A 24,135-nucleotide genomic window follows, 5' to 3' on the forward strand; every position below is an offset into this window, starting at 1 on the left:
ATTGAAGTTCGAAATGTAAACTTTACACTTTTTAATGCTTAATTAAGGTTTCGGCAAAGGAGTATATATTGCATGAGGCTTAATTAACTAGGTTTAATTTTGATAATCAAAACTTTTAATGCTTTTATGTGAAACTAATTATCATTTAGTTAAAAGAAGGTGTGTGTGTTGCTTATATTTCTATTTTTATCATGTTTAGCCTCTTTACTCTCCACCCTGAAACTTTCTAACTATATATATACATATTTGATCTAATTAGCTAAACTTGTGTTGGATTGATGATTTATAGTTTTTAAGAGGTATTCGATATATGGATTTGAAAGGACTTGACTTCTTGGAATTTAAAGCTCATTAATATTGTCAATATTCCGCCGCTAGGGAACGAACAAGATCTCCCCTCTATTGAAAAATTAGCTTTCCGGGTGGCATATGTGTTAAAAGTAGTGTCTACCGAATCAATTTATAGTTGAGTTTTATTGATTTTTATATAAAAACTTTTTTTATTTTAATAATATTTTATGATTTTATCTAATTAATATGACATTTAGTTTATTTGTATTCTCATGCAATTTGTATAGATAAAAGTCATTCAATATACAAAAAGCATCATGAGATCTAGATATCAATGTAAGATCATGAAACCCATTAGAAAACATACTTTATATTCTAAACATGTTCATAATTGATTCAGACGCCTAAATAAGGATAAAGGTCGCTCCAACTTGAGACTAACATATGTGATGTAAATGTCATGTTTCATTGGCAAAGGCACTGATATGTCCATTCATTTGATTTATTCACTGAACCAAATGGGTGATCATTTGATGATGCACTGAACAGCAATCCCTTAAACTTTCCAAGTGATTATCACTTATCGAGTGAAATTGTCATGCGTGATATGATACCTAGTTCATTTTGAAAAAAATGTTTCCTCAGTTGCATATATTATGTCACTATTATTACTCAAAGATATATCACATCGATATCGAATTCATTTGCAACTCTCGATATACCAATGTTTGCATATTTAATCCGGATATGAGTTGAAGGGACCGTATTGTACACTAACAATAACTTAAAGTTCTTGCAGACACTGTCAATGATACCTAAGGGATCATGTAGCGATGCTACTAGACGTTCTTACTATGATATGAAGGGTGCAATCAGACCCGAATTCTGACGTTATTGATCAATGGGTTGATTAAGAGAATCAGGCTAATTAGGGTAAGCCTGAATAAAAATAAATGTTATTATAAATCACATGAAGTTGTGAACCCACGGCAAGCTGTATCCATGAACCATTAAAAGTCACACAAGTATTGAATTTTGTGTTCCCGTTGAAATATTTGAATCCAGGGAATTGAATTTGGCGATTGTAGTTTAATGAAGATCAAACAGATAACTTATAAAGAAGTTTATAAGTTCATTCTATGTAATAAAAATTGTGAAAATTAGCTTAATTGTTAATTAAATGAGACAAGTAGAATTACATGTTTTAGTAAAGGAGTTCACAAAACTGGAAATAAATTAGTGGAAAAATTTGTTCTTTGAAATTTTTATTTTCATTATATGAACGAGATTTGTACTCGCGATACATCGACAACGACTAATCGTCGATCGAGGCTATAATGAGCTCATAATTATTTATTTAATAAATTTAAAATATATTAATTAAATAATAAATTATTAGCAGTGACTCTGAAGTATAAGATTCTCATGAAATACAGAAATAATGATTATTTCATTTATACATGTCTATATATGTGTGTCAGTGTGTGTCAAGATATAGATATAAATTATTTGTGATTAAAAGTTGACAATTTATAATATTTTCAAGAACACAAAATATCCTACCAGAATTTTAAATAATGAAAAGAGAGAATCCGATAAGATTAAAAGATTCTATTTATTAAATTCATGTTACAAAAATTGATAACACAACAATTAATAATAAAAAATCACAGGAAATCTAGTCTTGAATTTGCATCTCTCTCTCCCTCACAGGGCCACCTTGTTCCTTAAAAAAAAGCTTTCGCCCATATTGATTGAAAAGAAAAACTGAAGTCTCGGCCAATGCTCGGATTAGGGAGTTAATCATAAGAGCCAAATTTTGAGTAAGGAGTTAATAAAAATCTTTGGCCAAATCATTTATTGGTAATAAAAAGTTATCGTCCACTTTTGTGAATATTTATCAAGCAATTCACGGACATGACTCACGTCCACCACTGTGCTGCTGTGGTTCGCGGATCCATGTGGTTCAATGTTTGGAGAATCAATGGTTAAAGGTCAACCTCTTTTGCCGAGATCGAGTGTACGTCTAAAGTTAACGGAAAATCTTACTAAGGTGGATCAATTTGGGGTTAAGAGTCGATGTATACAGTGATTCTCTTATAAAAACTCTCCTATTTGAGCGACTTTTCATTCCATATATAGTCAATGATTCTCGAGATTGATAACTCTTGAAATAGACTTGTCCATGTTTTTTATGCCAAAAATATTATAAAAAAATATGGACTTGTCCATGGCTCTTAAGCTTGGTCCTTATAGTTGAGCTCTCGATAGGGCGATCTATTGGTAGAGGACAAATCGAGTATTCACATTTGGGGCGGGGTATCTTCCAGAGCAATGATTAAAATTTTAATTCTTGTTTTTATTTGTTTTTTTTTTCTGGGAAAATTTAAAAATCTAATTATTTCTATTTTTTAGATAATTTATTTTAAATCAAGTTATTTTTTTAAAAAAATTACTGTTAGATTAAGATTGTTTTAGAATAATTTTTTTTATAATTTATATCAAATATAATAAATGTTATTGATATTATTTTATGATTAAATCTTAAACAAAATACATATATTAAATTTTTATTTTTTTTAAAAAAATCGTCCCCCAAATGATAACGCCTAGCTAGCCTCCGCCCCAGTTTGTTTGCATTGCTTCATCATGCCGTACAACAAGGGGTGGACCATGGAACTCACGTAGACAATGCCACAATGAAATCCACCAATATTTATTGAAATTTATTTTTGGAATCTCGTGTGATTAAGATTATGAAAACGTTAGATATTTTAACAAAGAATTCACGTTGATCCACTTTGGATCATTTCTACTTATATTTCATTATTTGACATTTATACGTTAAAATAAATCTGAATTTGTCATAGGCAAAAACTTGTGTGAGACGGTCTCACGGGTCATATTTTGTGAGACGGATTTTTTATTTGGGTCATTCATGAGAATTATTATTTTTTATGCTAAGAGTATTATTTTTTATCGTGAATATCGGTAGGATTGACCCGTCTCACAGATAAATATTCATAAGATCGTCTCACAAGAGACCTACTATTTGTCGTATTACTAACTCAATGACAACTCTTTTAAAGTTGTGTCTTCGGTTGATCGGTAATCAACAAAGTTGCTAATCTTAGATCATAAACTGAAAAACAAAGAAGCAAATTTAGAAATTGGGAAAAGGAAGTAAAACTATAAAATTACTCGTGTAATTTGGCCTAATTGTGATTTTGATCACGATCACATTTTAGATTTTGTTTTATATTTTAGCTTATTTTAAAATTTTAGTATTTTTTTTCTCGAGATCTGGTACTAATATGAGACCAATAATGTCATGCCAACACTATTTAAAAATTTAAAATAAAAAATTATATGATTAAAACTTAAACATGGCTAGTCAAAGAACCAAAATCTTAAAAAGCCAAGTTATAAGACAAATATTGCCATTTTCTCTAATTTAGAGACAAGTTTATGTGATTGAAAAGACTTTCAAATGTTTACAAACTGAACATTATGATACATAACTGATTTACATTGAAAGAGTAAAACGGGAGAACATAACTACAATACAATCGAAGGATGATTAAAAAAAAGAGAAAAGAAAAGAAAAGGTAAGAGAAATCATAATTTTGACACGTTGTCAAATATATTGGTATGAACAGAATATTAAATTTAACAAAACCATGCAAGAGTTCAACTTCTTTCTGTCCAAGCAGAGACACTAAAAGCAGCGGGTTCAGACAAAAGTATCTGGAGTTGTATCAGCAGGCGATAGGTGCCGAGTCCACTCTTTTACCCCTCTCACTTCTGCTGTTTTCTGAGAATTTCAAGCTTGCCTTGTGAAATCCCTTTTCTTTTTCTGCTGAAGTCCATTCAGACATGTAATAATCTTCTTCAGATACGCCTTTAGAAGACGGCCCGCAGAACATTCCACCCCATTGAGGGAAGTATATCAACATGATCACTGAAGTGCAGCATATAATCATCACCCCCATGAGTACTAATCCTGTCTCGGGAGAGTATCGGGATCCTCGAAAGAATATAACTTGAGTAAGAACCGCTCCCACGTTTCCCCCAGCACCAGTCATCCCAGATATGATGCCTAGAGACCTGGTAAGTAATGAGTAAGGATGCGTAAGGAATACTAAACGTGTGTATATATATATATATATATCTGAAAACATACCTTCTTGAAACAAAGGGAGCAACCCCGAACGTAAGCCCACAAGCAGCTTGAACAAACACTGAAAATATGAGCATCATAGTAACCGATAAGGATAAAGATCCCGCTTTCCCCAAAAGAATACAGAATATTCCTCCCAGTGTCTGCACAACCAACAGAATCCATAGCCTTCCTCGCATTCCAAACTTCTTCGCCATGAGATCCGACAGCATCCCTCCTCCTGGCCTGGAGAAAAGATTTGCTAATCCGAAACTCGCAGCTATAATTCCAGCTGTGTGAAGATTCACATCGAATCTATCATAAAAATACTGTGCAATGATGTTGTCTATCGTAAGTTCAACCCCGAAACAGTATCCGTAAGTAAGTGCCAGGATCCATCCTCTGTAATTCGTAACGGCATGATAGAAAACTTTCGAGAAGTCGTCTTTATGCTTGTCTCCTGACTTGTGAAGCTCAGAGTAGTTTCCATCCGGTAAATCTTGGCCCAGAAAGAAGATACCGAAAGCTGATAGAGTTTGAAACAGGGCAGGGATGAAGAATGCGATCCTCCAAGCCGTAAAATCGGTTGAGCCGACACTGCGTATGAGATTGTATACTAAAGGCATTATAAGCTGTGTTGCGCCACCGCCAAGATTTCCCCAGCCAGCGGACACCCCGTTGGCCGTACCGACCACCTTTGCTGAGAACAAAGAGCTCATCCAAAACTGAGTCGAAACGAAAGTCGCGAGAGAGAAACCGGTGAAGAAGCGAACCAGTAGGAAGGAAACTGGAGAACTGGCTAGTGAAGTAAAGTAAACTGCCGGTGCAGTGATGAGAGTTAGCGCGGAAGAGGCGAGGCGTGGCCCGAATAAGTCGCATGCTGTTCCCATGGCGATTCGGGCAAAAACCGCTCCTGTGACAGCAGCAATCCCTGCGTTTCCGATATCCGTGGCCGTGAGATTAAGGTTGTCACGTATGATCGGCAACAGGGGTGGAGCAGCGAAGGTGGAGACGAAACAGGCAAAGAAAGACACCCAAGAAAGATGGAAGGCTCTCATGTGAGGCGCTGCCACTGAAAATAGCCTGAATTCTGTGGCTTTGTGCTCAGAATCCACTGGAAGTGCAAATTTCCTCTGATTGGACTCGTATTCACTGTTAGAGATCTCCATGTTCGAGGATAAACAAGAAAGCTCTCTTTGAGAAATTGAAACTTTTCCAGGTACGTCTGCATTACAGAACGGGATTCTTATAATGTTGGAGAAGTAACTTCAATTGGCTCTAAAGGGAATTCGAAAGGCTCAAAATCTTGGACTGTCGCCGAGTCTCACTGGCTATTTTACTTTTCGACAGCGGGGAAGTGGAAATATCGAATATCTTGACATGTTAATCGGGTTTCTTGCGGAGAAAGCGCTGCAACAAGTTGGATAAATAATGGCTAGTGGGTGAAAATTAAGAAACAACTGCCTAATCGACAGTGATGTTCAAGCGAACTCCATTTGTTCCATCCATTGACTTTGGAGAAAAGTACGTACGGATCCGATGCTTATAATGTTGAAGAAGTAACCATTAATCTGCCCGCCCCAGCACTTTCAAATTAAAGGATTATCGAAAGGCTAAAAATGTTTCACTATCGCCGAGTCTCACCGATAAATTTACTTTTCGACGGCGGGGAAGTGCAAAAATCGGGTTTCTTGCTGCCTAATGGACAGTGATGTTCAAGGGAACTTCATTTTTTTAATGCTTCGACTTTGGAGACGAGGAATCCAAGGGAATGTGCAGTTCTTTTGACTTGGTTAACGATTCTCTGTCAGAATATTCCTCCATAGACCAAATGACAATTTTGTCCTCCGATTTTGCCGGACTAAAAAAGTAAAAAGAAAAATGGAAGGTCTTTATGACATTTTATTTTCTTTTTCTTTTTGTAGATTAGTTAAATGGCAATTTATTAGCAAATGTTTCCAAAAAAAATATATTAGATGTGACATTAATGGGAATATGCTTGGTGGTGCATAATGTTTCCAATTTTAAAAATATTAGATGTGAACATTTATATAATTATAATTTTTCGACTATATTACTAAAAACAAACTTGGTTACAATGTATATTCTTGGACTTTTCGTCTCCTATATTAAATAACTAATACTATATGTACATCATATTTGTATATCAATTCGTATAACACCAAAAATAGTAAAAGTTTACGATATAATGATTATAAATATTATTGTAATGATATATTAGTTGTATTTTTAATATTATTCACAGTATACAAGGGAGATAATTAAAAACCTAAGTTTCTTATTTTCTTATAAAAAAAGTTTCAATTTCCAACATCTATACGTTTCGTCTGCAACTGGAGGAAGAGTCCATTAATTATAATAAAAACTCCGAGAATATAAAAATTTGCGTACTATATTCCTTAATTAAGGGTTTCCTTCCTGGCTGATTAAGATAGTACATAGATGTGCTAATAATTGAATTTGACGTTCGCTAAAAAAATTGGAAATAACTCTTTCCGCATTGTGACTGAATCAGCTACTACTGATGAATTAAACAAGATTTTTCTCTTATTTTAAAAAATATATGATACATTTTGGAGACCAATTGTCATAAATCTGTCTCTATTTCGCGACCAAATTTTTTATTTGCCTCAAAGTAGCGATTATTTGAAACACTCGGGCCATTAATCTGGGACTGGATTTAAAGAGTGTTTGAAATAGCTTCTACTTATTTTGAAATGATTCTTTTAGAAACTATAAAGAAGTAAAGTAGGATAGTTTTTGAAAATAAAAGTCTATAGGACAAACTAAAGTTTCAATGTTTGGAGAAATATAGTTTACAATCTTAATTTTTAGTAAAATGACAACGATATACTTAACATATATAACATATATTTCCTTCAGTTATATAAAGAACCGATCAGACCAGTTCACCTTTTTCTTAATTTTTTAGAATTTAATTATTTCTTATACTTAAAATATTAAATTTTAAAATCAAAATTTTAATTTTTCCATTTTAAATTTTATATCCCATTAAATTAAATTTAAAGTTATCACGCTAAAATGGCAAAAAAAAAAGAAAGGAAATGGCTTGGTTATTTTTTTAAATTTAAAATTGATGATCACGAGTTTTTTTCAATCCAAATTCCAAACCAAGGATTTATTAAAGAACTAAAATAAAAGCACGAAATTATGTACATCTCTAATTTCTCTCAACCAAGGGGAAGCCCTTCTTTTATCTAGCGTCACACCCCAAAAATTTGCGTGAAATAAGAAAAGTCACTCATTCTTAAACTCCTCCTCAATATATAATCCAAAAATTTGTCAGAAATTCATTCTTTACTCTTTTTTTCCCTTTACACACACAAAGAGAAGAAAAGAGAGACGTAAAGATCGACCAAGAGTCGAAAACAAAAACAATTCAAATGGCTCAGTTGAAGCATCTCTTCCTAGCTGCAGCATCCCTTCTCCTCTGTGCCACCCAGACTCCTTCCGCTGAGGCTCGGAGACTCTTTGAGGTAAACGCCTTCTGCCGCACATCCAGCCACCCGCAACTCTGCACAAAAATGGTGAACGGCGCGAAAAACTGGCACGATGCTTCAGCTAATGCCATGAAGGCGACTCTCACCGCGGCTAAACGTCTCCAGTCCATGGCTCCTCTCTTGAAGCCGGCCGTATCAAACCTGCTGCCGGTTAGCCGAAACTCGATCATGGACACTTGTGTCGAAGATTTCGACACCATTGTTTCGGATCTCGAAGAAAGCATAAAAGCTCTCGATCAGAATGACAAGGGCACCCTTTTAGTACACTTGAGCGCGGCTTATAACAGTGACTGCGAGGATGCGCTAAACGAGTTCGGGGTCGACTTCCCACTAAACAAAATCGCGGGGTACTTGGCTAGAGAGGTTGATAATTGTTTGGCTGTTGTTCAGCAAATATGATCAAGTTTCAACCAAAAGATATGCTATATAATATATATATATATATATACATACTTAAGTACGTTCGTGTGTTTGCATGGACGTTAGGGTTTATTTGTATGTCTGAAGAGAATTGAAAGCCATTCTTTTCTCCGTTTTTTCATGTCTTTTTAGGGTTTGTTCAATTGAGTTATGTCATATTTGATCGTATCATTTGTAAGTGTTAATTTGTTTTAATTTATTTTCTTAATTAACATCATTCACGTTTACTTATCGAATTTTTAATTTTAGAACCACCTCGTGATTAAAATTCACATCCAACCAAATAAGGTTCTAAAATTAAAAATTTTAATCACGAGATTTGATGATATATTCAATATATCATAAATCATTATATATGTGTAACGCCAACGTGCAAGAATTTTAATATTTATTCACATGTTTTTCACAATAGGTTGAGACTAAAAATTATATTATATATCTAAAGTCTACAGATGATAGTGTGATACACACGCGTACATACAAATACATTATAATATAACGTACGCTTTCGAGGTTTATAATACAAGTTATACAAAATAAGGAAAATTGTTTTCTTCGTTCTCTATCTTCACCTCTCCGTGATTGTGGTCCGTCATGTTTAAATTTTTTTTTTGATAATTTTGGTTTTTGTTTTGTGATTTTAGTCATTTTCCCGTGAAATTGTGTACATGAAAATGAACACTTCAATGCTATATCAGAGCACCATTGAAAAAATGAATAAAATTGTCAATAAACATAGATAAGTGACTGAAACTGAAATTGACAACGTAATAACAAAAATTGCAAAAAGACTTACATAAATGACTAAAATTGTAATATTTCCATCAACTATACTTTACGTGATTAAATGATACACATATGTAATTAAAGAAGATATCTAACAATTATTTTAATGGGGTGAGACAAATCCATCGTGAATTTTACATCAACTATACATTACATGATTAAAATATACCCATATGCAATGTTTAATCCAGAAGATGTGAGATATCTAACACACTCACTCATGCCGATGAATGAACAACTCAATCGTGAAATTTACATTATCGGATGACTCATAGTCCAACACATAACAATGGACCGAGCTTTGATAACATTTTAGATTGATACTTGGACCTAAAAATTAGCTCAAGGGATGATGATTGTCCAAATCCATATACAACTCACAAGGACTTAATTCAGTCGGTGTGAGATATCTAACAAATTTACCTAAATGAATGGATTGCAAATAACGGAAAAAGTGGTAAACAACCTAAAAAGACCAAGAAAATAAGAAGGAAATAATATTTAGCAAGAAAAAAAATTCGAGCCAGGACCAGAGCCACCCTATGGTTATGGTGGGCTCAAGCCCCATCTATTTTTATTAAAAAAAAATTTAGAAGTTTTAATTTTTTTCAGTCTCATGTTAAAAAAAATTTAAAAAAGATCAATCCCCACAAATCACGCTCCATTCTCGTCTCTTGGTTGTTTTATTATCGTAATTATGTGACTTTGAGGTAAAATTCGACCATTTTAAAATTAAGTCGAATATTTAGTTGTGATAATATTGACTTATGAGAATATAGTTTTTCGAGTTTGGATTTTTACCATAAAAATCTATTGTTGCGAATTTTCGGAGAAATAATCAATTGGCTGAAATGTTTGAGAATTATTGATGTTGAAATTATTATTGGGCTATATTGTGATTTCTCTAGTTAGAATAACCGAAAATTGAATAATTATGAGATTTGGAAATAATTCTTTGTTTGCAATTTTGGGGATGATTGGATTTTTTTGGTTAGGTAACTTAAGGAATGAAGAAAGAAAGCTATCAAGTTATTTTAAACAAAAGTCCATAAGGGGAATACATCGGTTACAGCCGCAAAATATCAGTTTCAACCAAAATAACTGACTGAATTGAATTAATTTGAGAAATTGGTTTGACTTATTCGGAAGTACAATTTTAGTTTTTAAAATATCGGTTCATTTGGTTCGGTTCAGATTCAGTTTTGAAAATTTAACTTCGGTTAACCTACCATAACAAATTTTATAATTTTTTTAAATATTATTAAATTTTCTAATAAGGTTTATTATGATGTAAATATTACAAATATTTCTAATAAAATTTTATTTGACAATAGAATTAAAGTTAAAAATATGTCATTTTAATAAATAAAATTTAATTTTATTAATTCAAAATTTATATTACATTTTTTAATTAAAACTTGATTTTTTAAAAATCATTCTAAAAGTTCTGTTAATTCGGTCACCGAGTGAAATAATTGATTTTTTTCGGTTTGATTTGTTCGGCTTTTGTAGTAAAGTTCGATATGTTTAGTTTGTCAAAAAAAGTTCGGTTAATTCGATTTTAGAAAATTCAGTTTGTTTTAACTAAATACCCATCTCTATTATTGTCCAAGACAGGCGGAGCCACCCCATTATTCTAACTCCAGTTTAATTAATTAAATTCTTATAAGAACATGGCTTTTACGAGAACATCAATTCTTTCTCGATGACCCTAACCATATAGTCAACTCCCTCGCCCTCTCCTCCGCCCCCATCAACCCTTTCTGCGACACCGCCAATGACAAAGCGCTCTGTTTAAGAAAATATGACACATGCTAAAAGAAGTATCGTGTAGGAATTGGCGATGGCCATTGCCTACATATTTTGACGAAACTTACGTACGTAATCTCAACTTTAGAAAAAATGAGATGCGTACACGTTTCTTCTTCTGAATCTCGTCTCCCGATACACTCATCGATGGTATGAGAAAACGCCTATAAATAGAGCGATTGAGGTCCCTAAGTACACACACCTCATAAAGAAATATACACCATCTATCGAGAGGGTGGAGTGCTTAGAAGACTTCAACCGAGAAGAAAAATAAAGAAATCAAAAATTCTCAATGGCCGGAGGTAACACTCGATTTAAGCTTCCGCATATTATATCATGTTTATATATACGTGAAAACATGATTTTGAGAAAAATCTCTAACACTCTGCACATCCATGGCCGAAGATGCCAAAACCTGGGAGGAAGCCATGACAAATGTGCTCAAAGACACGCTAGTCAAGGCCATAGTCGGCGGCATTGGATCGAATCTGTCCTTGGATTTGCAGCTACAGTCGAAGTAATTAATCCATGGACAGATATAAGAAAACATCATTTACAACGTGAAATCTTGTATGGGATTAGTCAAGGATGGTCCCCAATCTTCCTTGAAAGTTTACCTTTCTGGCAGTTTGTTCTCCGAGTGCAAACCTCAGCTCGATGAATTCGGAGTTTCGTCAACTGAAGTTGATCAGTTGCTGAGAATAAACCATGAATGTCGGTTTATCTGATTAATTAAGATTGTCTCATTTTGATTCAAAATATTTTGGTGGTTTAGTTTAGTTACTATGTTTGCGTAATTATTCAACTATGGAAGTATTGCAAAATATTTTCCATATTCTTTTGAACCCTATGGAGTTTGTCGCCAATACAATAGCATTTAATGAATTAATATAATGCAATCTGACGTTTGCATGAATTCATTCCGATTATAGTGCACTTTTTCGAGTTCCTATCTAAATTAATTTTATAACTTTTTTTCCTATTAAATGATCAATATAATCTGACTTCTGATTGAAATCAAACTCTAATGATGTATAAATTGATAACTCATGTAAATAAAAAAAAAAATAAAAGTCAGTACATCAAAATAAAATTTCGAAAACTTGGCGGAAAAAAAGCCAAGAAAAAATTTTGATCGATGCTTTTATATACAAGGAGAGACATAATAGTCAGGGACGTATGACGTATCATAAGCAACCGCAACCTCATAATTTTAATATAGCAAATTAATCCCAAGAAAATTTTTTTTTGCTCAAAATCAGTAGGCGAGAACAAAAAGTTTTAGACCATATTTTCCAAATTCTCCGCAGGAGAATAGACCCCAAGCAATTAGCATTAATCTCGGCGGCTTTGAGAATAAGAATTGAAGTGTTTCCCATCTGTGGGGCTACTGTGTTTCTCAAGCCACAACCTCCGACCAAAACGGAACAAGTATATCTTAACAGCGTTATAATTTTGTATATTGAAAGAAAAATTGGTCGTGATATTGATTTTGAGAATATAATTGATAGGTCTGTTCTTCTGAAAAAATGGCTGATTGAGTCTAATGTAGTATGTATAATTTAGTTGACTTGACTTGCGAATATTATATTGTTTATGTTTGTTTTGCTTATATTGTTTTGAAATTAAAGTTATAGTTTTTTCAAGTTTTCTATAATTTAGACGTGAAGTCTCTCAAAAAAATTCCGGAGCTTATATTATATGGTAATCAACTTTGGATAAGTACCTTTTTCTCAATTTACAAAATAATATCTTTTCATTTTAATAAAAAATATCTTTAAACCTATTTTATAAAATATATTTTTTTTATTTTATCTACTCATAACATAAAAAAATAACTATTATAAAAACATATTGACAAAAATTTGTGCGACGATCTCACGGGTCGTATCTTGTAACCAAGCTCCATCGCGTCCCGCTCAGAATCCGCCACGTGTGCCTATTCACGATGATATAACAACGCATTCGCTTTCCTTTGCCTATTTGATTTTCCAATTTCTAGCTTCCTTCGGTCGCTTATTTTTACTCTCTGTGAGAGAGAGTGTATTTTTTTATATTATCATTATTGATTTCTGCCACTGAATCCTCGTTGATTCCAGTTTCAGGTTCATAATTTGTAACTCATTTTCCTTCTTTCTTATTTTTTTGGGGGATTGCAGAATCGATTCGATCGTTTTGGATTGGTTCAAGACATCAAGTTATACATTTAACTGCGTGTTTACTGTTTTTTAGAATTCTTGAAGATGAATTCGATAAATATTTGCTCGAAGACGTGAATTTTTTATTGTGGGCTTCAAGGAGTGGAAAATACTTCGTACTGCAATCGGTAAGATCAAGTTTTTTTGCAGAGCATGAGCTAAGCTCTGGTATTGTGTTTGCGATTTCATATCTTCATGCCTGTGGCTGTATGTGCTGCTATTTTTGACGGAGCGACTGTGGTGCATGATACTGTACAATAGAGAATTTCTTGGTGTACGCGTATAGAAATATGCGACTCGATGGGAGTAAAGACGTTACATCTCTGAATATGATCTAATGTAGTTGGTGTAATGGTGTTGAACATAATGACTTAGAGGTGGTGAATTTTCATATTAATCTTGTAGGATTGAAAGAATATGAGCGGTGCTGTAGGGAATAACTTGCTGCTTCAGTATTACTTCTCTCCTACCAGATTCGAGCATAAGAGGAGAACCAATTCTTCGATTTCAAGTTGGAGAAGTTCTTTTTTCCAGCCTCGAGCAATTTCACAAACACACCAATTGCCTTTATCAACTGAACTCCATGGCCAAATATTAACTGTGAAAAAAATTATTTCACGGATGGGAAAGCGGCGTGCTGTTACGAGGTCGTCTCAGGCTGTTTTGGCCACTGATCCATCTTCTGAGGTGAGAGTTCCAAAATATATGTTTGCCTTTTTTAGATGATAGTAATATCAAGCTAAGTCTAAATCAAATAGATTCACAAAACATGGTGTGAGAGAGCCTTTGTCTAATGCTCTCTAATATTAGACAATGATCCTCATGATCACAATTTATCAGATTTTATGGTCTGTTGTTTTGTCACCATTGGAAGAAAAGATTCAAATTGTAAGGCTGAGAATAATTGTCAAAGTATCAGCCAAAAAACCATGTTAAAATGACTGGTGGGTTTCAATGGTGAATGCGGCGAATATGATTAATTGGACATTCATTTGATTTTACTTGTTTTGTTTCCAGCTGCTTGTAGAGAAATTCAACCTGGATGGAAATGTTGAACTAAAGGTATCACAGTAAGATTTATCCTGAGAATGTCGATTACGGATTAATCATCATTCATCCATCGACCCATGTTCTTAGAATACTCCTGCGATGATAGATCATATCATGTCTGTTTTTAAATGTATAATATTGAATAAAAAAACAGGTTGAAGTAAGTAGCCCAACATCAGGATCAGTGGCAGTGGTCAATATTCAAGTAACAAGTGGTGGAGACAGCCTTCTTCTACATTGGGGAGCTGTAAAACCCCAAAACAAGTATGTATAACTGGACTAAGAAATCTTAATCAACCAATATCTTTGAGCATCACTAGATTTGCAAACTAGTACCACCTGCAAATTTTCATTTTTTTTTTGTTTTACCCAGAAATTGGATATTGCCTCAACGCCGTCCAGTTGGAACTATGGTGTATCAAAACCAAGCCCTTAGGAGTCCTTTTGTGAAAGTATGTTTCAGATTGCTGCTTAAGTGAAACTAATTAAATGTGTTCTTAGACCACAGTAAGAATCGTTTTATGACTAATCTTTTAGATAAAATGATTTGATATGGTGATTTTTTCTTAGTTCGGATCAAGTGCAGTCCTGAAACTAGAGATAGATGATCCTTCAATACAAGCTCTGGAGTTTATTATTTTTGATGAATCTCAAAATAAATGGTAAAACAACTCTATGTCCAAGAAATTTCGAGTCCATGCATTGAACCATTAAGTTAATACCATCCCTTTGCACCAATCATGTTTTTAGGTACAAGAACAATGGCGGAAATATTCGTGTTCAATTACCGGCTAGAGAATCAAGGACAAAAAGTGTTTCAGTCCCCGAGGATCTTGTGCAAATTCAGGCATATTTGAGGTGGGAAAGGAATGGAAAACAAATTTATACCCCAGAACAAGAGAAGGTATGCCAGTGCTTACCCTTCAGTTTTTGTCAAGAACAAGCGTGATGCTTTTCTGTTCTGACGCCCCTTTTAATTTTTGAGATTTCTGGAGAAATTTGAATTCAAGCTCCTATTTTTCATTGCTTAAAGTTTAGTTCGTTCTTTTTCTTGTGAAACGTAAAACACATACTTCGTGGATTTTTTTGGTCTGTGACTTTCAGTGTGTAAATTTGAGAAATTGAGCGTGAAATTGTACAATGTGAAACTGGTAAATATGTTTGATATCATCATCACGGACCATAAAATATTTTGCTGGGGCGATCCTAATGATCCAACTTTCCAAAAACAAATGAATTTTCTGTCCTTGTAGTTTGTAGCTTCAGATACATGGAAATGTGCTCACTAGAATTTTTAAAATTCTGTGAACTTCAATAGATTTTTATTGTTTGTGGCAACAATTGTGCTAATTTATTAATTGTCTGGAATATTTAGTTTGCTGTAGGATATTGCTTCTACTGTTGATTATGCATTTGATAAAATCCACAAAAACAGGAGGAATATGAGGCTGCTCGATTGGAGCTGTTTGAAGAAATAGCCAGGGGTTCTTCAATTCAGGACCTTCGAACAAAGTTAACGAGCAAAAATGATATAAGAGAGAGCAAGGAGAAACTTGTTTCAGGAACAAAGAGCGATATTCTAGATGATCTTGTTCAAATACAAGCGTATGTAAGATGGGAGAAAGCAGGCAAGCCAAACTATTCTCCAGAACAGCAACTAGTAAATTTCAAATCTCTCAGATGCTTTATAAATTTGATAATAATGATACTGAATGACAAATAGTTTATTTGCGTCCAATATATTTCTTGTTCTGCTAAATACAGTTGGGTTGCACATGGATTGTTCTCATTGCTTGTTTCAAGTCTTTCGTTTAATCTAGTTTTGTATATTTAACAGAAAGAATTTGAAGAAGCAAGAAAAGAGTTGCAGGTTGAGCTAGACAAGGGATCTTCCCTTGAGGACATACAAAAGAAGATAGTCAAAGGAGAGATAAAAACTCAGGTTGCGAAGCAACTGGCAAAAAAGAAATTTTTCATGGTGGAACGAATTCAACGCAAGAATAGGGATGTGATGCAGCTTTTAACTAAGTTTTCCTCTGAGCCAAAAGAACTAAATGTGTACTCAGAAACACAAGTGCTCTCTGAAGTTCAACAGTTTGTGAAGGAAAAGGAGAATCACATCGCTGACCCTGTTTTGTGCAAAAAAATTTATAAGATTGCTGATAAGGAACTTCAGGTGAATAAGCAACATAATAGCATTTTTCGAGTTAAGAATTGTATCAAAGTGTTTTGATATTTTCTTTTTCAAAAGGTTCTTGTAGCAAAGCCCTCTGGCAAGACGAAAGTTTATCTAGCAACGGATCTTCCGAAATCTGTTGTTCTTCATTGGGCTTTATCTGAAAGACCTGGACAATGGGCAGTATGTATAAAATATTTTTCGTAGATTTTGAATCTTTCATGTTAATTTAGAAAGTGACCCTGTTGAGCTATAGTGGTGACTTGTTGCCAAGAACTGATAAAGACAGTTGGAAATTATTCAGGCTCCTCCTTTAAGTGTACTGCCGGCTGATTCAGTTTCTTTGACTAAGGCTGCTGAAACAAAATTTTCAACCAATTCTGTTGATAATCAATCTTACAAGGTTTGTCAAAGAAAAGTTTGTCAGAATGAGTAGCTTTTAAGATTGATTTCAAATCAATGAGCTATGTGAGATTCATTTCATTGTCTGTTTGACTCACAGGTGCAATCATTAGAAATCACAATTGATGATGAAAAGTTTGTGGGAATGCCATTTGTTCTTTTTTCTGATGGGAAATGGATAAATAACAGTGGGTCAGACTTTTACATCGACTTTAGAGCTGAATCTCGGAAGGTTCAAAAGGTTGTTATTTGAATTCTTGTGATTCTGTCTTCACGCACTATCATGTAGTCTCATATGTTGCTTTAGATTTGCGGTATTGCCAACCTATTCTAAATATTCTGCTCATGAAAGGATGCCGGGGATGGCAGAGGGACATCAAAAGCTCTGTTAGGTAAAATAGCAGAATTAGAGAGTGAAGCACAGAAGTCCTTTATGCATCGGTGAGCAATATCTACTGACAGAGGCGCCCGCGCCCCTTATTTCCTCTAATTATTTGCTTCTCGATTTTTAAATCTATAGGGACGTAACTATTTCCAAAGAAAAACAGTTTTTCTTGCACCACAAACTCATTCAGCTTCGACTGGTGATGCACTTGCCTTCTGTTTCCAATTTCCTTCCTCAGATTATTGTTATTTTAGTTTTTTTTCAATCTTCTGATTCGCTTCTTAGCATAGTTCTGATTTAGACTCGTGCATCCCCTTCTGAATACTGGAAATTGACTTTTTAACTTGAGGGAAAATTCTTTGTAACCTACATGTTTTCTGTTTATCCCCTAATCCATCTGAAATGCTGTTAGATAGTAACACATTTTAATTTCTTAGAAGCTGATGATTGTTGTGTTATATTAAGAGGGCATGCAACAAAATTTCCTGCAGATTCAATATTGCTGCAGACTTGATGGAAGAAGCGACAAATGCTGGTGAACTCGGTCTTGCTGCGATTCTTGTGTGGATGAGATTCATGGCTACTAGACAACTCGTATGGAACAAAAATTACAATGTAAAACCACGGTAAGATTTCTACGCGTTCTCTTTGCTTGATTTTATAGATGTATTTTGGACGTCTGGAAATTTGGATAGAGCTAATTGTATGCTTCAAGAATTTCCTCTCACATCTGTTCTAATAGTTTACGGTTTTTTTACGTTATGAAAAAGAATTTTTTTGTGTAGTATATAAAATTTGTTCGTTCTCATGAATCTTTTGGTGGGCAGTGAGATAAGCAAAGCTCAGGACAGGCTTACGGATTTCCTACAGAAAGTATACGGAAATCATCCACACTATCGTGAAATTACACGTATGATTATGTCCACTGTTGGTCGTGGAGGTGAAGGTGATGTTGGGCAACGTATAAGGGATGAAATTTTAGTCATTCAGGTCATCTTCAGAAGTGTTCTGTTTTGCTCCATCATTTTTCTTCGTTATTTTTTGATTTTTTTCAAATTCGTAACTTTTGGATTTGATGATGTTTCATGCTTTAAAATTGAACCGCAGAGAAACAATGACTGCAAGGGTGGGATGATGGAGGAATGGCATCAAAAGTTACACAATAACACCAGTCCAGATGATGTTGTAATTTGTCAGGTATCTAGAAAGTCAATCTAGTTTCTCGTCACATATAACAATCTCTTTGGTAGATTTTATACCATATATGTGATTTCATTTGTATCGTACTCATGATATTTGTGTATCACAGGCATTGATTGACTATATTGAGAGTGACTTTGACATTAGTATTTACTGGAAGACCTTAAATGATAATGGCATAACAAAAGAGCGCCTTCTTGGTTATGACCGTGCAATCCACAGTGAACCAAATTTTAGAAGAGATCAGAAGGATGGACTGTTGCGTGATCTTCAAAATTACTTGAGAACTCTGAAGGTCAGAGTATGATCAATGGTTGAAACGATATATTAAGTTGCTGGAACATGGTGATTGATTCTAATCTGCATGGTTGTATGCAGCTAAATTTCTAAAACTTGATGCATTTAGCAGAGTACATAAATATGGTATATACTCTAGCTGCTCGAAACTGTTACTTTAAATTTTGTGAGAAGTAATGTCCGAGAAAAGTTCACAATTTAGGGAGTCTTTTTCTGTTTTTCTAATCTTGGCCTGAAGAAGATTGTTTCTGTGAAGCATTCTTCCCTTCGTTATTGGGCCTTTCTCCAAATTTCAATCTAACGTGTACTCGAGTGCAGGCAGTTCATTCAGGGGCAGATCTAGAGGTTGCTATAGCAAATTGTATGGGATACAGAACTGAGGTAATGCATTTAACGTGACTTAATTGTTACTAATTTTCTTTACTTTTAATGTACATGTGTTACTAACTCATATCAGGGACAAGGATTCATGGTTGGAGTGAAGATAAATCCAGTACCCGGTCTGCCATCCGGATTTCAGGTGATATTAAACTAAAACATTTGAATCATGATTCAATCATGGCTTATTCAATAATAAATAAAAGCTTTCTGTATTGTTGTTATTGATATAGGAACTTCTTCAATTTATTCTGGTAAATATCGAAGAGAAAAATGTTGAAGCCCTTCTTGAGGTACATCAATTTTGTTGGTAGTTTCGACTTTCCTTTCCCCAAACCCCTAATTCAGTGATCAAAGCACCGTTATATTTTTTGTTCTCCTGGGTATGGGGAATATTCCTACATTCAGGGATTGCTAGAGGCTCGGGAGGAGCTTAGACCGATGCTTTCCCAATCCAACGAACGGCTTAGGGATCTTATATTCCTGGATATTGCCCTTGATTCTACAGTTAGGACAGCTGTAGAACGTGGATATGAAGAACTGAGCAATGCAAGTTCTGAGGTGTGTTTTGCCAAATTGATTACATTTATCTATGTAACTTTATATTTGTTAAATATTTCAATCTTTAAATGATTTTTCATGCTCGTGTTCCTTCATTTTGGATTATATTCATACACAGAAAATCATGTACTTCATCTCTCTTGTCATTGAAAACCTTGCGCTTTCAGTGGACAATAATGAGGACCTTATTTACTGCTTGAAGGTGAGGTTGAGTTTGAACAAAACATATCCATCACTGCTGCTTTTCTGTTTTAACCTCCAATATTTCATTATTCATTTTCTTTTTGCAAGGGATGGAATCTGGCTTTGACCATGTTGAAGTCCGGCGATGATCACTGGGCAATGTTTGCCAAATCAGTCCTTGACAGAACAAGACTTGCACTTGCAGGCAAGGCCGAGTCATTACATCAACTACTGCAACCATCTGCCCAGTATCTGGGTGCACTGCTTGGCGTGGATCAGGGAGTAGTATGTAATCATAGATATTAAACAGGGTCCTTTTTTCACTATCTGCCGTGGCTTATAGAGTAAATATCTCTAATTGCTTCATGTAGGTCGAAATTTTTACTGAAGAAATTATTCGGGGTGGGTCAGCTGCTTCATTGTCCTCACTTCTTAATAGACTCGATCCGATTCTCCGACAAACCGCCCATCTAGGAAGGTTGATATGTTATGTTCTATTTTTTCAGTCTAAATAGATTATATCTTTGTTTGATGCATCAATCTAAACCACATTATTTTCAGATGAAAACCTCACAAATTTTATTACCAGAATCCGATTTTATTTGCTCAGTTCAGGCATTTTTTTAGCGAACATGAATCCTTACATTAGGATTTTCCTGATGATATGAGTTTTATGTTCTGAAACAGCTGGCAGGTCATTAGCCCCATTGAAGCTATTGGATATGTTGTTGTGGTTGATGAGTTGCTGTCCGTCCAGAACAAATCTTTCTCAAAACCAACAATTTTGGTGGCCAAATCTGTTAGAGGGGAAGAAGAAATTCCTGATGGTGCTGTGGCAGTACTGACCCCAGATATGCCTGATGTTCTATCCCATGTTTCTGTTCGAGCACGGAACAGTAAGGTAGTATTTTGTTAGCTTTTGGGTTTCAAAAGTGTGATTGCTGACAATCAAAAGTATCCCGGTGACATGCCACTTGAGTTCTCTCCTTGTGTAGGTTTGTTTCGCCACATGCTTTGATTCCAATATATTGGCTGATATCCAGGCAAATGAAGGAAAGTTATTACTCTTAAAACCTACATCTGCAGATGTAGTATACAGGTATTTTGTGGTGGAAATTAATTAGCCGCTGACTTGCTTTTATATTCCAGATAAAAATTATATTTGTTTCGTTTGTTCTTTATTCAGATTTTGTACTCTTGGTCAAATCTAAACTATAAAGCTGACAAACTTTACCATTTATGCGGAGATGAATGTTTCCCTTTTACATAACTGCAGCGAGATGCAAGAGGATGATCTAGAAAATTCAGTTGACTCCAAAATTGTTTCTTCTGCACCACCTGTGGCTTTGGTTAGAAAGCAATTTGCTGGAAGATATGCAATACGTTCCGAGGAATTTACCAGTGATATGGTCAGCCCATAGTACTGTTGAAAATATTATTTCATTCTTATGCTTAATGTGTAGCAGAATGAAATATGAACAACAAATGTTATTGAAGGTTCAGTTGTCTTGTGTTAAGCATTGCATGATTGTATCTGTACAGGTTGGAGCTAAATCACGCAATATTGCTCATCTTAAAGTGAAAGTGCCGAGTTGGATCAATGTTCCAACTTCTGTTGCCTTGCCATTTGGTGTCTTTGAAACAGTCCTTTCAGATGATTTGAACGAGGTCATTTCGTGCATCTCATGTTTACTACCCTATCCTTTTGTTTGTTTTCGCTAAACAAAGTAAAAATTTTGCATGGTTTATTTGGAATGACACATATATTTTAAATTCCAAGCATTTTCTTCTCATTCCTTTATCTTACTGCTAGAATAGAATTTTTATTTTACCTAGGAAAGTTCTATCATTTCTGTAAGAGCCTCTAACTTTAAGAATGAGAATTTTAGATTTTTACGAAAAAGATATTATCGCGGTTTGGAGCAAACTGAGGTTGAAGGAATGTCCTTGGTTGTCATCTACTTGTTAATAAATTGTTACTTTCTTCTGTTTCTTGTTAAGTAGTTGTCATTCTTCCTGTTCTAGATGCTTTACATATTAGACATTGCAATAAATTGGAGAAAAATGTTACTTTGTCAGTTATATAAACAATGCCATGTGCCTTGGCTCACACTGGATCACCTCCAAGTTTAACTGACATGAAGTTTGTTCTCTGTGTGATCAATTTTCTTGTATAAGGTGGTTTCTTTGGATGTACTTGTTTGCACATTGCTGAAATATGTGTCAACTCAGTAATAAAATGAATCAATCTCGCAGAATTGTGAAGTTGTCTTGTTTTGCAGATAGTGGCTACTAAGTTGCAAGTTCTGAAAACAAAATTAGATGGAGGGGATTTCAGTGCTCTCGGTGAAATTAGAGACAAGGTTCTTGAACTTTCAGCTCCACCTCAGTTGGTATGTTCTTCTTGGACCACCACTTGGTTTGATGATAAACAAACTTCGAATATTTGTCAGAAAGAGATACCTGCAGGCACATCTATTCCAGTTTTAGTTTGAGAGCGTTTCCTTTCCTTTCAAATCAATTGCTTCTAATTATGAATTTGATCGCAAAGGCTAGATTCTGAACCTAAGTTTTGGTGATTGAATGTATATGATTATTTTTTGGAGAAGATGACCAAGTTATCAAGAATTGACCCCGTTTTCGTTGAAAAAAATGATTCCACATCCAAATGTCAGGTGAATTTTACTTGCATAATCTTGTTCCAGGTCAAAGAGCTTAAAGATGTGATGCAACAGTCGGACATGCCTTGGCCCGGTGATGAAGGTTCACAAAGATGGGAACAAGCATGGATGGCCATAAAGAAGGTGAGCATTTACAATACCTTACTCTTTTTACGGTGGAATTTCTTCTGGTTTCATCTAAATTCTGCTGATTATTTTAGTATGGCCTTATACTTCATCATTTTCTGTGTTTTTAGGTATGGGCTTCTAAATGGAACGATAGGGCATACTTCAGCACAAGAAAAGTGAAACTTGATCATGACTATCTTTGCATGGCGATCCTTGTCCAAGAAATAATAAATGCTGATTACGCATTCGTTATCCACACTACTAATCCTTCTTCTGGGGATTCATCAGAAATATATTGTGAGGTACCCCAGATTATGTCCTCTCACTTTAATCTTTGGTGTCAATTATATGGCAAATAAGAGGGAAATGTTGATTTACTAAGTGACTTGGACATATCTTTGTACCACTTATATACAGATTCTACAGAGAAAGACATGCCTTGTTAAATATTCTATGGCTACAACTTGAACTCCTGATGAATCTTACCAAAGGCTTGTAACCTTGGACGAGCAGTGTCTCTCGATGCTTTTATATATGCATGTCCTGAATAAATTATACATCTCATCTAATAGGTGGTTAAGGGGCTTGGAGAGACACTGGTGGGAGCGTATCCAGGCCGTGCTTTGAGCTTTGTTTGCAAGAAAAATGATCTCAATTCTCCTCAGGTAAATCAATTATCTCGGACTCGAACCACTTCTGAATGTTATCCCTTTTGGATTATGAACTATCTGGATAGTGAAATTGCGATCCGCCTTTTTTATTAGGTCATCCATATTTTAAAAATGGAATCAGTGAAATTGTTGTTTTAGTACTCGAGAAATTACAGGCAAGCCGCATCATGAAAAGAAGATGAGTGTGATTTGTGTTCAGTATATGGAGCCTAACTCTGTACATGTACATCCTTTGAACCTTTTCAGGTTTTGGGATACCCCAGCAAACCTGTTGGCCTTTATATAAAGCGGTCTATGATATTCAGGTCAGATTCAAATGGTGAAGATCTAGAAGGTTATGCTGGTGCTGGGCTCTATGATAGGTAGCACTTGACAGAATTTATAGAATTGATGAGCTTATGTTTTTTAAAAAAAATTGTGATTCACCTTTATACATGTTCTTTTTTTATCGTTTCTTACAGTGTGCCAATGGATGAAGAGGAGGAAGTAGTGCTTGATTACTCATCTGACCCATTGATTGTCGACAATAATTTCCGGTGCTCAATCCTCAGCACCATAGCCCAAGCAGGAAGTGCTATTGAGGATATTTATGGATCGGCACAAGATGTTGAAGGTGTCGTTAAGGATGGTAAGATCTATGTTGTCCAAACGAGACCTCAGATGTGATCATGCATGGTCAAACATCATATACATGAAGAATTTGTCCGTGGATCGATATACTGCAGGACTTGAATTATATACACTCTAAACATAGCTTAGTTTTATTGAACTCAGTCATCATGTACCAGTAATAAAGAACATTGCATTTGGCATAAGCTTTAGAATCCCAAAATAACTC

General features: G+C 34.7%; 3 protein-coding genes across 6 annotated transcripts; 2 read left to right on the plus strand and 1 right to left on the minus strand.

The window, feature by feature from the left end:
• Positions 1-3,937: 3,937 nt before the first annotated feature.
• LOC142533160 (high affinity nitrate transporter 2.5-like) lies at positions 3,938-5,881 on the minus strand. The gene is made up of 2 exons (XM_075639825.1): positions 4,475-5,881; positions 3,938-4,398 (listed from the first exon to the last, which is right to left on the minus strand). The coding sequence occupies exons 1-2, from the start codon at positions 5,617-5,619 to the stop codon at positions 4,050-4,052; spliced, it is 1,494 nt and encodes a 497-aa protein (XP_075495940.1). The 5' UTR covers positions 5,620-5,881; the 3' UTR covers positions 3,938-4,049.
• Positions 5,882-7,875: 1,994 nt separating this feature from the next.
• On the plus strand, positions 7,876-8,391 carry LOC142532424 (uncharacterized). Its single transcript, XM_075638728.1, has one exon. The coding sequence runs from the start codon at positions 7,876-7,878 to the stop codon at positions 8,389-8,391; it is 516 nt and encodes a 171-aa protein (XP_075494843.1).
• Positions 8,392-12,958: 4,567 nt separating this feature from the next.
• On the plus strand, positions 12,959-24,112 carry LOC142532207 (alpha-glucan water dikinase, chloroplastic-like). Of its 4 annotated transcripts, XM_075638496.1 has the most exons (35): positions 12,960-13,112; positions 13,240-13,333; positions 13,611-13,892; positions 14,223-14,267; positions 14,410-14,519; positions 14,629-14,707; positions 14,826-14,917; positions 15,006-15,159; positions 15,691-15,915; positions 16,093-16,431; positions 16,507-16,614; positions 16,736-16,834; positions 16,934-17,074; positions 17,186-17,274; positions 17,710-17,844; positions 18,046-18,208; positions 18,326-18,415; positions 18,528-18,713; positions 19,034-19,096; positions 19,173-19,235; positions 19,327-19,386; positions 19,502-19,654; positions 19,773-19,856; positions 19,946-20,122; positions 20,209-20,315; positions 20,525-20,738; positions 20,833-20,936; positions 21,114-21,246; positions 21,380-21,505; positions 22,120-22,230; positions 22,543-22,641; positions 22,755-22,928; positions 23,199-23,291; positions 23,544-23,659; positions 23,759-24,112. In XM_075638496.1, exons 3-35 carry the CDS (start codon positions 13,623-13,625, stop codon positions 23,961-23,963), a joined length of 4,407 nt encoding a protein of 1,468 aa, XP_075494611.1. In that variant the 5' UTR covers positions 12,960-13,112; positions 13,240-13,333; positions 13,611-13,622; the 3' UTR covers positions 23,964-24,112. The 4 variants fall into 4 exon arrangements, with proteins under 4 accessions (XP_075494614.1, XP_075494611.1, XP_075494613.1 ...); XM_075638497.1 differs by lacking the exon at positions 13,240-13,333 and having other exon boundaries at positions 13,000-13,112; XM_075638499.1 differs by lacking the exons at positions 23,199-23,291; positions 23,544-23,659; positions 23,759-24,112 and adding an exon at positions 23,044-23,188 and having other exon boundaries at positions 12,959-13,112.
• The last annotated feature ends 23 nt before the right edge of the window (positions 24,113-24,135 follow it).

This window comes from Primulina tabacum, chromosome 18 (assembly GCF_025594145.1).
Source record: "Primulina tabacum isolate GXHZ01 chromosome 18, ASM2559414v2, whole genome shotgun sequence".
NCBI classification, from domain to species: domain Eukaryota; kingdom Viridiplantae; phylum Streptophyta; class Magnoliopsida; order Lamiales; family Gesneriaceae; genus Primulina; species Primulina tabacum.

Coding starts and splice junctions, on each gene's coding strand:
- LOC142532207 (XM_075638496.1), top strand. CDS start 13,623: ATGAGCGGTGCTGTAGGGAATAACTTGCTGCTTCAGTATTACTTCTCT. Junction 15,916..16,092: donor ATTCTCCAGAACAGCAACTA/GTAAATTTCAAA, acceptor TATATTTAACAG/AAAGAATTTGAAGAAGCAAG. Junction 22,929..23,198: donor CATCAGAAATATATTGTGAG/GTACCCCAGATT, acceptor CTCATCTAATAG/GTGGTTAAGGGGCTTGGAGA.
- LOC142532424 (XM_075638728.1), top strand. CDS start 7,876: ATGGCTCAGTTGAAGCATCTCTTCCTAGCTGCAGCATCCCTTCTCCTC.
- LOC142533160 (XM_075639825.1), bottom strand. CDS start 5,619: ATGGAGATCTCTAACAGTGAATACGAGTCCAATCAGAGGAAATTTGCA. Junction 4,399..4,474: donor GCTCCCTTTGTTTCAAGAAG/GTATGTTTTCAG, acceptor ATTACTTACCAG/GTCTCTAGGCATCATATCTG.